We start from the raw sequence: 15,149 nt of genomic DNA on the forward strand, positions 1-15,149 counted from the left end.
ACTTTATTTGGATTGAGCGATTGAGTCTTCTCATGAGGTTTGAATCCCTGATTATAGCATAAGAGTTTTGGAAAATGTCCACCATTTTCTTCCTGTTGAGTTTCTTTTGTTTTTCAGCACTACGACTGCTTTATCATTTATTAAGAGTTGAATGGGGGAAAATTGCACTTACTACACCAGCCAGGTACGCCGCGATGTGTTTTTGTGTTTTATTTTTATTTATTTATTTATTTATTTATTTATTTTTAAATGAAAAGCCTGTCTCAGCTCAAAGGCAGTTTAAAGACTGCTGTCTTCTAAGATTCTTTTATTGTGAGCAAACCTGAATGCGCATCACGTTGTACTGCATGTGTCCTTCACAGAACGAGTGAGAGGCTGCCGAGACATGTGTGTGGTGATAAATGCTCAGTTTTCATAAGGTTTACGTTATAATCAACACGTGAGGGTGCTTGTAAAGCAGCAGCTACATGACTGGCATTGTTCGCATACCTGCCTGCGTACCTTTTTGTGCATCTGGGGTATTAAAAGCAAGATGCACCAGGGCACAGGTCATCGCAGAAACATCTCTGTCCTCCAGGTTTTCATATCGACATACTATGTTTAGCAATTTCCTGCCAACTATTCTGGGACTCGTACTTGTTGATCTGCAAGTAGCATACAGTGGAGATGTTAAACACACGGATGAGCTCTGTTAATTTCTTTTTTTTATTATTCCATCGTCGTCATGATTGCTTTCATGAACTGCTGTCATGATCGAAAAAATAATCAGCCAACTAATCGATTATGAAAATAATCGTTATTTGCAGCCCAAGTTTTGATACATTTAACAAAAAACAATGTAAACATTTTAAAATCTTTTCCATTGACCCCCTGCAATTACATCATTGACTGCTGACCACTGTCTGCGGACAATTGGATTCAAGTCAGGTGATTGACTTGGCCATTCTAACACCTTGATTTTTTTTCCTCTGAAACTAATTGAGAGTTTCTTTTGCTGTATGCTTTGGATCATCATCATGCTGGACAGTCCACCCACATCTCATCTTCATCATCCTGGTGGATGGCAGCAGATTCTTCTCAAGAATCTCCCAGTAAAGGGCTCCATTCATCGTTCCTTCAATTATATGAAGTCTGGCAGTACCATGCAATGAAAAACAGTTCCACACTACGATGCTTCCACCTCCAAACTTCACTGTTGGTACAGTGTTTTTAGGGTGATGTGCAGTGCCATTTCTTCTCCAAACATGGTGTGTAGTATGACTGCCAAAAAGTTCCATTTTGCTCTCGTCTGACCAGACTACACTCTCCCAGTATTTCATAGGCTTTTCCAAATGAGTTGTAGCAAACTATAAATGAGCTTCAACATGCCTTTTCTTTAGTAATGGAGTCTTGCGGGGTGAGTGTGAGCAGTGGAGTGCATTGCCGATTTTTTTCTGTGTGACGATAGCATCTGCTTCCTCCAAGTGTTTCTGGAGCTCTTTCTGAGTGGCCCTTGGCTCTTGGGGTATTCTTCTGACTTCCTGGTCAGAAATCTTGCGAGGAGCTACTGTGCATGGCCGGTATTTGATGGAGTGATGTTGCTTCCACTTGAGGATAATGGCCCCAATGGTGCTTTTTAATGGCAACATTAAGGTTGTGAAGGTCTTGGGAGAGTTCTTTGCTTTTACACATCATGAGATGTTTCTTGTGTGACACCTTGGTAACGAAAAGCCTTTTTATAGACCATCAATTTACTAACCCAGCTGATTTTAATTTGCACAGATAGGAGGTATAATTACTTATGGATTTCAGCTGGTTCCTTGCATTACCTTGCCTTGCAGAACTGCTTTTTTCTTAGTGTGTTCAATACTTTTTTCTGTATCATTCCACTTTATTACACATAACTTTCATACCTGCAAACTAGTCGCTTTTCGGCGAAATTTGCCGTTTTGAATCAAAATGTCATTTACGTGAATCGTGTAGATCCGAGGAGGTTTTTTTTTTGGGGGGGGTGGGGGGTGAAACTGGAAGTACAATAAGAACCCGTTCTTTTATTCGTTATATGAAATGTAGACGCACTCATGCTGTGTGACGCGCTTGTTTTCCGAGATGGAAAATCCCAACTTTTCAGAATTCCACAAGCGCACCGCAGGTCATGTGACAAGAACCAACCAATCAGCTTCACCCTTTCTCTTTGTCCACTCTGAAATAGGCTTTGAATCTCATGGAGCGGTTGGATAGGTGGTGAAATTCTCAGTGTTTTCTATGTGATTGAAGGGTGGGGTGCGCCCAAGCACGGCGTTTTTTGTCTCTCTTCTCCATAAATGAACCTAGTAGCAGAGCTTCTGCAAGGGATTTGCGGTGCTGTAAATCCATCCTGTGCTAAAACTTCCTCATCGCTTAGCAACGGCAGACACCACGATGAGTGCAAGCGTTTTCCACGCGTTTTTAGGAGCTAAAGGTGAATGGCCCCTAAACCTCTCAAAAATCGGAAATCCGCTAAGTTCCCATACACTGGAGTGAGACCACAGACGTCTCTCGAGCTGTCGCGACCTTTTCCCCAATACAACATCTTTGGTATCGCTTCGTGTTATGTTTTTTCTTTAATGTTACCCCATCAAACTTTTCTCAACCTGTTAGTACGCTTGCTAGCACGTAAGCTAACGTCAGTCAGTTCAGAATGAATCGAAATACTTTTGCTGAGTTTAAGACTCCCACTGCATCCGTATTTCTGTCTGATTTTAACGTCTGTCGTTATGGAAAGTTACTAGGGGAATAAAAACGAACACGTAATGAAAAAGACCCACTGTGTTTTAATGAGTGATCGTGTTGACCATGGTTACGTGTTATACCCCTCTTCCCATGTCTCACCTCTCTTCATCTCCCTCCACTGGCTTCCTGTAGCCGCCCGCATCAAATTCAAGGCCTTGATGCTCACCTACAAGACCTTGTCTGGAACAGCACCCTCCTACCTCAACTCTCTCCTGAAGGCTTGCGTTCCATCACACAATCTGCGAACGATTAGCGACCGACGCTTAGTAGTACTTACTCAGCGTGGCACAAGGTCCCTTTCAAGAACATTCAAACTAACTGTTCCTCAGTGGTTGAATGAACTTCCAACCTCAATCTGGACCGCAGAATCTCTCACAATCTTCAAAATACAGCTAAAGACCCACCTCTTCCGTGAACACCTAACCAACCCATAAAAAAAAAATTGCTCTTACACCTCTACTCTGCGCACTTTGCTTCTTCTGGAACTCAATTAATGGATCTTGTATGGTAGCACTACTTGTATTGTTCTCTGCTTTGCTTATATTTTCTCATTTGTAAGTCGCTTTGGATAAAAGCGTCTGCTAAATGAATAAATGTAATGTAAATGTGTTAAAATTAATGGCGCACTTATATAGCGCTTTTATCCAAAGCGCTTTACACTGTGTCTCATTCACCTAGGGCTGCACGATTATGGACAAAATGATAATCCCGATTATTTTGATCAATAATGAGCTCTCGATTATTTATCACGATTATTCATTGATTTTAGTGACAACATATTTTTATTGCACTTTCACATTTAAATAAACAGACCGCTGCTTTCACCTCCATGTTGTGCTACATTCCTGCTATTGTACAAATCTTTAACAGTGTTTACAGGAGGAGAGACGCAAGACAATTTCCTTTAGGAGCACTTGTGCCCCTAATTACAAAAATTTAGGAACACAGTTGAAATTTAGTGTTTTTTTTTTTTTTTTTTTGTTATTTATTAATTTTTTTTATAGAGGAGGTCATAAACAGTTAAATGTAAGCTCTCTGCTCATGGTCACTGTTAATTTAATTAAAATAATAGCAATGAGAAATACTGTTGGTTAATTGATAAATAAACAAGCATAAAATATTTATTTTTAAATATCTTAAACAATAAAGAGTCCTAATTAAAAAGAATCTAACACAAGCATGATCCATATTAGGAAAAAGGCTAATAGCTTTCTAAGGAAATAGTGAACTAAGATTAATGTCAGATTGATATTAAAAGCAACCCATAGTAATTAAATCATAATAATTATATCATTTAATTTCTCATTTTATTCATATTTAATGAAGTTATTATAATATCTATTTTTATATTAAATTATTTACTTATAACTAAGCACATTTTCGGTCTTTACATTTTATTAGTTTTCTGTTTGTTTGTTTATCAGTTGTTCTTTTTTGATCAGTTGATAATATTGTGTTTTGGGGGGGATTCAATGAAAACATGGAAACTGGAGTTGACTTTTCTAGTGATATCTGGCAACCGTGAGTTTAAATGAAGTGAATTAGAGTCAGTGAAGGCGAGTGTACTGTATGTTTACAGACTGAACAGTTGTTACTCTTGATTATGATCGGTGAGGAATTATTTAATAAAGAAGTTTGAATTAAACCCACCTTGTAGCGTTAGCATTATTATTAATTTACGCCGCGCGAAGACGCTGTGTGTACACGAGCATGTGCAAGTTTAGGCCATTTTGCGGGATCAATAAAAGATGGCGGTTGTGAGATCGGGAAGTTGAGAGAAGCAGATGATGTACAGAGTTACTCTCTTCATCATAATGGCTTCTCTGCAGTATTTACACACTTGTTCGGTTGACTAACTCCGAACAGGTCACTTGCACCGGTGCGCCTAAATATTTATTCACAGTCGCACAAAGTACTTTTCAGTCGCAAATGCGAGTGAAATGATCACACTGTAGAGCCCTGAGTTTATCTGCAAAGTTTTTTCCTGTTTGGCGTGATAACGTTTAATGTCCCCGACAACCTCTGTAGTGCCATTTAGCATCATGTTAATGTCATGATTTCCCCTCACACAAAGCACTGGAGCGTGCAGTGAAGCAGGCTGCTCGAGTGCTAAAATGCTAACGCCATTTCCGGGTTTTGGCACTACAAAATGACGTATTCGCTGCGCCACTCTATGGCGATTGGCTGCAAGTTTAGGAGGCGCTTGATTTGATCTGCAGTGGAGTTTTCTATGAGCAGAGGACGAACTTTAAACGTCAATATCGCAGTTGATCATGTTCATTTAATCGTGGGCAGTCAAAATCGTCATCGCGATCGATATTCGATTGATTGTGCAGCCCTACATTCACCCATACTCACACCAATGGTAGCAGAGCTGTCATGCAAGGCGCTAACTTGCCATCGGGAGCAACTTGGGGTTCAGTGTCTTGCCCAAGGACACTTCGGCATGTGGAGTCAGGCAGGCCGGGAATCGAACCGCCAACCCTATGATTAGTGGACAACCTGCTCTACCACCTGAGCCACAGCCACCATGTTAACATGATCAATGTTTGCTAATGTATTGAATTTAGAGATGTAAAATTTATGAAACACCTTTTTTTCTTCAGTTTTATGCTTCAAAGTCGCGAAACAACAGTTGGGTTTTTAATATTTGTGTATGAGCTTCACCTTGGTCATATACACTAATATATATATATATATATATATATATATATAATCTCCATCTTCTGTACCATTTATCCTTCAGGGTCATGGGGAACCTGGAGCCTATCCCAGGGAGTATCGGGCACAAGGCGGGGTACACCCTGGACTGCTGGCACGCACTGTGTAGCGCACCGCTGGCACGCACTGTGTAGCGCACCGCAACATTGTGTAGCGCACCACAGCACTGTGTAGCGCACTGCAACGTTGTGTAGCGCACCGCAGCACTGTGTAGCGCACTGTGTAGCGCACCGCAGTACTGTGTAGCACACTGCAACATTGTGTAGCGCACTGCAGTACTGTGTAGTGCACCGTGTAGCACACTGCAACGTTGTGTAGCGCACTGCAGTACTGTGTAGTGCACCATGTAGCACACTGCAACATTGTGTAGCACACGGCAGCACTGTGTAGCGCACTGTGTAGCACACCGCAGCACTGTGTAACGCACTGCATAGCGCACCGCAGCACTGCGCAGTGCACCGTGTAGCACACTGCAACAATGTGTAGCGTACCGCAGCACTGTGTAACGCACTGTAACAAAGAAACCAGTTAGAGATCATACTCAAATACTTCAAATTTTAACTAGAGGATGTGATTTGAGAAACTTTCTTATTTCTTTCCCTTTTTTTGCCCATTTTCCCTTCACCCTCTCTACTTTCTTTCTTCCTTTTTTTTTTCTTTCTGTTCCCCTCTTCTCTTCTCTTTTTCCTTCTTCCTTTATCTTTGTTCTCTGTTTTCTTTTCCATTTTAGTTCTTTCCTTCCTCTCCATTTTCTTTTTCGGTCTTTATTTTTCAATCTTCTTTCTTTCTTTCTTTCTTTCTTTCTTGTATTCTTTGTTTCCTTCTCTTCTTTTTCTTCTTTCTTTCCTTCTTATGTCTCCAGTTTCTTTCTTTACTTTTTCATTCTTTCTTTCTCTCTTCTTTCTTTCGTTCTTTTCTTTCCTCTCCGTTTTCTTTTTCAATCTTCTTTCTTTCTTTCTCTTTTTTCTTTTAACTTACTTGTCTCTCCATTTTCTTTATTATTTTTTTCTTTCTTTTAAAACAGACCTTTCAGTAGGTTTGTAGTTACTGTAATGGTGAAGTTGGATTAGAGGAGTAGTAGAGATGTGGGACACAGGTGTAGTTTGTTCAGTGTGCTGCCGTCGTTTTTAAGTATTTTGGAAGTGCAGCATCACCGAGCTGAATGATCACATGACTGCAGTCTTCCCCATGCACAAGTCCAATCTAACACCGCTCTGTGATATTGTACACTGCAATAAAGGGTTTGGAGATTTATTGTAGTATGAAAGTGTATGAGATGATGATGATGGTCATGGTCAGTGAGGTTCACACTCTGGTTCTGTTGCAGGGTGGAACCCATTCCGTACGATGCCCCTAAACCAGCAGGTCACACGCGTTTCGTGTGCGTCTCAGACACGCACTCGAGGACAGATGGCATCCAGATGCCATACGGCGACGTGCTGCTCCACACGGGTGACTTCACTGAACTCGGCCTCCCCTCTGAGGTGAAGAAATTTAACGACTGGTTAGGTGAGGACCTGCTGACAGCTCCTGTTCTTCACCGAGTTATGTAACCTGCAGCAACACACACTCTGATACTGCACACACGCACACACACACACACACACACAGATACACACTTTGATACAGCGCACACCACACATACACTGATATACATACATACACACACACACACACCACACACACTGATTTGCGCACACACACACATACACACTCTGATACAGCGCACACACGCACACTGATACACACGCACTCACCGATACACACACACTGATGCACACTCTGATACAGCGCACACTCACTCACTCTGATACAGCGCGCGCACACACACTGATACAGCACACCACACATACACTGTTGCACACTCTGATACAACTCACTCACTCACTCTGATACAGCACACACTCACTCTGATACAGCACACACACACACTCACTCTGATACACACACACACACACACACACACACACACACACTCACTCACTCTGATACAGCACACACACACTCTGATACAACACACACACACACACTCACTCACTCTGATACAACTCACTCACTCACTCTGATACAGCACGCACTCACTCTGATACAGCACACACACACTCACTCTGATACACACACACACACTCACTCACTCACTCTGATACAACACACACACACACTCACTCACTCTGATACAGCACACACACACTCTGATACAGCACACACACACTCTGATACAGCACACACACACTCTGATACAGCACACACACTCACTCACTCTGATACAGCACACACACACACTCACTCACTCTGATACAGCACACACACACTCTGATACAGCACACACACACTCTGATACAGCACACACACACTCTGATACAGCACACACACACTCTGATACAGCACACACACACTCTGATACAGCACACACACACACTCACTCTGATACAGCACACACACACACTCACTCTGATACAGCACACACACTCACTCTGAAACAGCATGCACACACACACACTCACTCTGATACAGCACACTCACTCTGATCCAGCACACACACTCTGATACAGCACACACACTCACTCACTGATACAGCACACACTCACTCACTCTGATACAGCACACACACTCTGATACAGCACACACACTTACTCACTCTGATACAGCACACACACTTACTCACTCTGATACAACACACACACACACACACACACGCACTCACTCTGATACAGCACACACTCACTCTGATACAGCACACACACACACTCACTCTGATACAGCACACACACTAACTCTGATACAGCATGCACACACACACACTCACTCACTCTGATACAGCACACACACACTCTGATACAGCACACACACACACTCACTCACTCTGATACAGCACACACACACTCACTCACTCTGATACAGCACACACACACTCTGATACAGCACACACACACACTCACTCTGATACAGCACACACACTCACTCTGATACAGCATGCACACACACACACTCACTCACTCTGATACAGCACACACACACTCTGATACAGCACACACACACACTCACTCTGATACAGCACACACACTCACTCTGATACAGCATGCACACACACACACTCACTCACTCTGATACAGCACACACACACTCTGATACAGCACACACACACACTCACTCACTCTGATACAGCACACACACACTCACTCACTCTGATACAGCACACACACTCACTCACTCTGATACAGCACACACACTCACTCACTCTGATACAGCACACACACACACTCACTCTGATACAGCACACTCACTCTGATACAGCACACTCACTCTGATACAGCACACTCACTCTGATCCAGCACACACACTCTGATACAGCACACACACTCACTCACTGATACAGCACACACTCACTCACTCTGATACAGCACACACACTCTGATACAGCACACACTCACTCACTCTGATACAGCACACACACACACGCACTCACTCTGATACAGCGCACACACACTCACACTGATACAACACATACACTCACTCTGACTGATACAACACATACACTCACTCTGATACAGCACACTCTGATACAGCACGCACACATACACACACACACACACACTGATACAGCACACACACTGATACAGCACACTCTGATACAGCGCGCACACATACACGCACACACTGATACAGCACACAGTCTGATACAGCACACACACTCTGCTACAGCACGCACACATACACGCACACACACACACACTGCTACAGCATGCACAGATACACACACACACACTCTGATACAGCACGCACACTGCTACAGCACACACACACACACACACACACACACACTGATACAGCACACACTCTCTGATACAGCGCATACACACGCACACATACTTTGATACAACACACTCACTATACCCTGCTGTTTTGTGGAGCTTCTTTTGCTGGTATTGATCCACATACAGCTATCTGCTTTTGCACTAATTTAACCTGTATTTTTCAATCACATATGAAAAGTTGCTGATTTGGAAATTGACACAGTTTTAATAAAAATGTATTAATACTAGGCTTGTGAGAGTGTGTCTAAAATGCCATTGTCCTATCATGCCCCCTAACTTTCTCTAACTATCGGAATGCTTACAAAACTGAAATCAGGACTATAAACAAACTTAGCGAGTTATTAGGTGTAACTAAGCTCATTAGAAAATGTGCATGTGCTCTGTGTTAGCAGCATAATACTTGGCTGAGATACTTATTGAATTCTTGTATAGTGAAGTCTCCTTGATGAACAACACATTGTTTCTTCATTTAAATCTCCGTTCATGTTTTGGGAGCGATGACATTCATGGTTTTATCTGTTCAGCAGCACAGTCGAGGGAAGCTAAGCTGCTAAGAGAAGGTTATTAAGGTTTGTATAGGACACAAAATGGGTGATAAGGAAATGCATATTACGAAATACAGCACTTTATTTTTGTCGATCTTAAAGGAGACAAGATGTAATATAAGTCTCGGGTGTCCCCAGAATATATGTGTGTGTGTGTGTGTGTGTGAAGTTTTAGCTTAAAATACCCCACGGATCATTTATGATACCGTGCTGAAAATGCCCCTTTTTAGCTGAAAGCAAAAACACGCTGTTTTCATGTGTGTCTCTTTAAATGCAAATGAGCTGCTGTGCCCTGCCCCCTTTCCGAGAACAGCTTGTGATTTGGATACTACATTAGCCGTGGAATCTGCTAACAAGCTTGTTCACAAAACGGTCTGGTGTAAAATCATTCAAAAAAGTTTTCAAAAAAGACAGTCACCTTACTGTCTCGTGCATAATAAAGGTGCGCTCCTGAATTCTACAGACAGTAGGCATTTTCGGGTACATAATAAAAACTATCTCTGTGAATACAATCAGAGACATTGGTAACTAGCCGGGTTTGGCTGTGGAATCTGCTAACAGGCTCATTCGGAAAGGCGATTTGCAAACATTCACAAAATATAAAGTGCAATACTTGCGTCTTCTGGATGCGAAGCTGGATCACGAGCAGTTGCTACTTATCCGTGCTTGAGAATCAAGTTTTTAGCAAATCCTGCTTTGTAATGAGCCTCGATCACAAAGCAGTCTGGTGTAAAAGGATTTAAGGTATTTTTTTTAGGCATATTTCCTTCAAAATAAAACTTCTCCACTGCCTCTGATGCCAGGAGGACATGAAGACGCTTATGTTCGTTCTTACAGCCAACAGCAGAACACTGAGACGTTCTTCTCATCACTGTAGCTGCTCCAGCGCGGAGAACATGGCGGACCGTGTACAGCTCACTCAGGGGAGGAGATATGTTAATAGGGCAGAGTCCCTGGGCGGGGCTTGTTCCAACGTTACGTCACATTAGGGTGAAAATGTGAATATAAAAAAAAAAAGGGGGGTGGGAATATAAAAAAAAAAAAAAAGGAGTGGGTGGAGTTTTCCATTTTAGGGTGGTTGTGTATACACTCTGTAAAAGTGAATGTTGCGTAATAGGTCCCCTTTAAAGCTGCAGACACCCCAACCCCCACCATCCCCCCCCCCCCCCCACACACACACACACAGTGTGTCCATCGCCGATTCCTGATGCTATCGTCAGTCCTCCCAAGGCTAATCAATACCAACATGTCCAAGGTCGATACCATGCTCATTTCCTCTCTGATACTAACATCTGATTGCATGTGATACTGTGTGATGTAAGCCCAGTGAACACACGACACCAAACTCCAGCGATCTGGACGTATATCGAGATTAACGATCAAGCAAATACAAATAACACGTACTGCTAAAACCTTTTACGGTGTTTAAACCAAGGTTATAATCGTAAATGAAAACGAACGAAATAACGAAAACTAGGTGTGAAAAAACATTGTCGTTAACTGAAATCGAAATAAACACAAGACATTACAAAAAACGATAACTAACTAAAACTATATTGTCTGTTTGCAAAACTAACTAAAATAAAATACAATTATAGAGTAAATGTCCTTAGTTTTCATCTTTGTCAATGTCTTTCATAGAGCAAATATCTTTCAGAGTTGACATTTCCGACTGGGAACCCGGAAATTACGACATTCCATGTCAAATTGAACACAGCATAGTCCATGCTCCTCGCCTGGCATCATGGCGGTACTGAAAGTCGGAAGAAAGCGGCAGAGTCCTATTTGGGATTACTTTGAATATGACTGTGTGTCAGATAAAAGCAAGTGCCTTGCAGTGGAAGGTGGTGAAATATGTGGACAATTTATTGAAGGGAAAAATCCCACGAATTTGAAAGTACATTTGAGAAGCACGCACAAGAAGCCTTACCTAGCTTACTTAATAAGGTAAAGGAGAATGCCACGCCCCCCTCCCCCAAAACAGAAGCTAACCCCGGTACGGGGCTAGACAGCATGACAGAGACTACCGCAGGACAGAGAACACTACAGCAGTGCTTTCACCGGAGAACCGATGGCTGCTGGTTAGTAAATACGCAGGAACACCACAAGCGGGAGGAAGCACTGGTTCATATGTTTATTGATACTGGGATGTCTACACAACTGTGTGAGTTGCCTTCAAAAAGGTCGCCACTTTACTCGAACCAAAGTTCGAAACACCTGGAGCTGCAAGAGTCAATAGCCTTATTAGAGCTAAGAAGGATAAGGCAAAGCAGAAATGAAAAGAGCTCATTAAGGATGCGAGGAAGCTGACCCTATGTGTAGATGGTTGGAGCAAGAGAGGATTAACAGCATCTTTCATGGGTGTGTCAGCTTATTTGTGCCCATATGTACATTTTATGTACTGGTGTTATTGTTGAATACATATTTCTAAAATTGTATGATGTTTTTGTTGAGTTTTTATTACACAATACTTTTTATGGCCTTGACAAATAACCCATATTACAAAAGACTAAAACTAATAAAAACTAAACATTTTCAAAAAATAGAAACTAAACTAGCAAACCCACTTTAAAAACTAATTAAAGCTAAACTGAATTTGAAAACATAGTCAAAACAAAATAAAAATTAATGAAAAATGCAAAACAATAATAACCTTGGTTTAAACAGTGTCTTTACAGAGCAGCCTGACCATGCAGCAGTATTAGTGAGCATGAGAGCAGTTCAGTTCTGCGAGCACTGAGACATGCCATTACATCCTAAACAAAACCTCAGCACCATCATTCTGACTGTGAGACATTTTTGGTTCAGATAACGCAGGGTGAACTTTAACCCCGAACGTCAAGGCTTCACCGCTCGATTGTATTACAAGGCAATCTCAGTGTAGCCCCGTGTTCATATCCTCCGCATCTATAGAACAGATTTATGAATGGGAACTCCTCTTTTGGCTCCAGCTCTTGTTTCTTCATGTCCCGCAGCTCAGCTCGTCTCCGAGGATTTTGCTGGGTCAGCGGTTTACAAACCCACACATCGATTTCACAATTCATGTAGCGTCCTCAGTACCTGCCTGCCATATGGCCGCTTTGCTCTTCTAATTAAAATGCCATATTTAACTTGTACCAGACCCTCACTGACTCCACACACTGCTGCCATAACCACTGTGGAGTCGAGTCTTCTCTTCTCGTCTCTTCTCTCACTGTCTTGTCTTCTCTTCTCTTCTCTCATTCTCTTCTGTCTTCTCTTCTCTCTGTCTTCTTCTCTTCTGTCGTCTTCTCGTCTTCTCTTCTCTCTGACTTCTTTTCTCTCACTGTCTTCTCTTCTCTCTGTCTTCTCCTCTTCTCTTCTCTCTGTCTTCTCTTGTCTTCTGTCTTCTCTTCTATCTTCTCTTCTCTCTCCTCTTCTCTTGTCTTCTGTCTTCTCTTCTCTCTGACTTCTTTTCTCTCACTGTCTTCTCTTCTCTCTCTTCTGTCTTCTCTCTTTCTTCTCTTGTCTTCTCTCTCTCTCTTCTCCTTGTCTTCTGTCTTCTCTTCTCTCACTCTCTTCTGTCTTCTCTTCTCTCTGTCTTCTCTCTCTGTCTTCTCCTCTTGTCTTCTGTCTTCTCTTCTCTCTCCTCTTCTCTTGTCTTCTGTCTTCTCTTCTCTCTGTCTTCTCTGCCATGCGCACTTTCTTTTGGTCTTTTTCTTTTTTGCTTCCTTTCTATTCTTGCTTTCTTTATTTTTTTTATTCATAATTTAAGCTATTTAAACTTCCAGGTCTTTTCATATTTATCTTTCTTACATTTTTTGTTTTGTACACATTTTTGTTTTTGTCCTGTCTCTTTTTGCTACATTTGCGTTCTTGATTACTTTTAATTATTTTTTCACTGTTTCACTTTTTTTTAAAATCTCATTTGACATTTAATGCTACAAAAACATATTCTTTCTTTCTTTCTTTCTTTCTTTCTTTCTTTCTTTTGTTTTTTCTCTTTGTCTTGAATTCTGTAATTCTGTAATTCTTTCTGTATGTCTTTTTGGCTTGCTTGTTTGCTTGCTTTCTTCTGTTTTTGCCTTTTTGTTGTCAGTTTTGCTTTTTTTGCTTTTCTTTTCCCCCTTTTGTTGTCTGTTCTTTACATTTTTTGCTTTCTTTTTTTAATTTGCTGTCTTTTCTTTTTGCTTTTTTCTTTCTCTTTTTGCTTCGTCTTCATTTTCTGTTTTTGTTCTGTTCATTTAATTTTTTGCTTTCCCCCTGTTTTTGCTTTCTTTTCTGTTATCCTTTTGTACTTTCTTCTTATTTTCTAAGATTTGTTACATTCATTTTTCATTTCTTGTTTTCATTCTTGAGATTCCTCTCTCTCTCTCTTTGCTTTCGTGCTTGCCTATTATGCGTATTATACTCTTTCAGGTATCAGATCTCTGTGTTCCTAAACGTTACTCATGTCTCGTGTCTCCTCTACAGGTTACACTGCTTCTTATTTAAACTTCTTCACTTTACCAGCACATGTATTCTTTACCCGGATAAACAGTTAAACGATTGTGTGCATTTTCACTTTCTTTTGATCACGTCTCCTCTTCATCTGCAGGAAGTCTACCCTACGAGTACAAAGTGGTGATCGCTGGGAACCACGAGCTGACGTTTGACAAGGACTTCATGGCCGATCTGGTCAAGCAGGACTACTACCGCTTCCCCTCTGTGTCCAAGCTGCGGCCCGAGGACTTTGATAACGTTCAGTCTCTGCTCACGAACTGCATCTACCTGCAGGATTCCGAGGTCACGATCAAAGGCTTCAGGATATACGGGACCCCGTGGTGAGTTCCGCATCTGTTTTTCACAGTCTTCTCATCTTACATTTCCAGAATCACACAGAATTCACACAAAACCTAAGTCTCAGGCTTACATCTTTAGTTCAATTTTTTACATTTTTAAAAATTTTTTTATAAATGTTTTATGGGTCGCCCCCCCCACCCCCCCCTCAGTTTTATGGCCTACGCTTCTGTCTTTGAGATGGGCAAGGACAGACCTTTCAGCTGTGGCACTTCATCAATAATGTGATGTTCGTCCTTGGTTCGGGCCCTCAGAGAAAAATTGAATTAGTGCTTATTTTAACAGAAGAACCGGGTGGGAGTTATGTTTGGACTTCCTGATTATGGACTATAAAAGAGAGAGGAAGTTCCAATAGCTTTAAGTCCTTGGCGATTAAGTGGCTATTGAAAACCTCCTTTACTTTTGGTTTCCGTGTTTTTCTATCACTTGTAATACGCTTTTGAATGGTTCTGTTTTAAATCGTTTTTCTTTCACTCTTTGAGCCTTTTATATACTTTTTAATGACTTCCACGCGATTTTA

The 15,149-nt window shown here is 41.5% G+C and overlaps 1 protein-coding gene across 1 annotated transcript in view; it reads left to right on the forward strand.

The window, feature by feature from the left end:
• Positions 1 to 15,149, forward strand: part of mpped2 (metallophosphoesterase domain containing 2b) — a 42,737-nt gene that overhangs the window by 10,749 nt on the left and 16,839 nt on the right. The window contains exons 3-4 of the mRNA XM_053631323.1: positions 6,800 to 6,981; positions 14,388 to 14,613. Of these exons, the coding sequence (XP_053487298.1) occupies positions 6,800 to 6,981; positions 14,388 to 14,613 (408 nt within the window). The remainder of the gene's footprint in view (positions 1 to 6,799; positions 6,982 to 14,387; positions 14,614 to 15,149) is intronic.

This window comes from Ictalurus furcatus, chromosome 8, assembly GCF_023375685.1.
Source record: "Ictalurus furcatus strain D&B chromosome 8, Billie_1.0, whole genome shotgun sequence".
Classification (NCBI taxonomy): domain Eukaryota; kingdom Metazoa; phylum Chordata; class Actinopteri; order Siluriformes; family Ictaluridae; genus Ictalurus; species Ictalurus furcatus.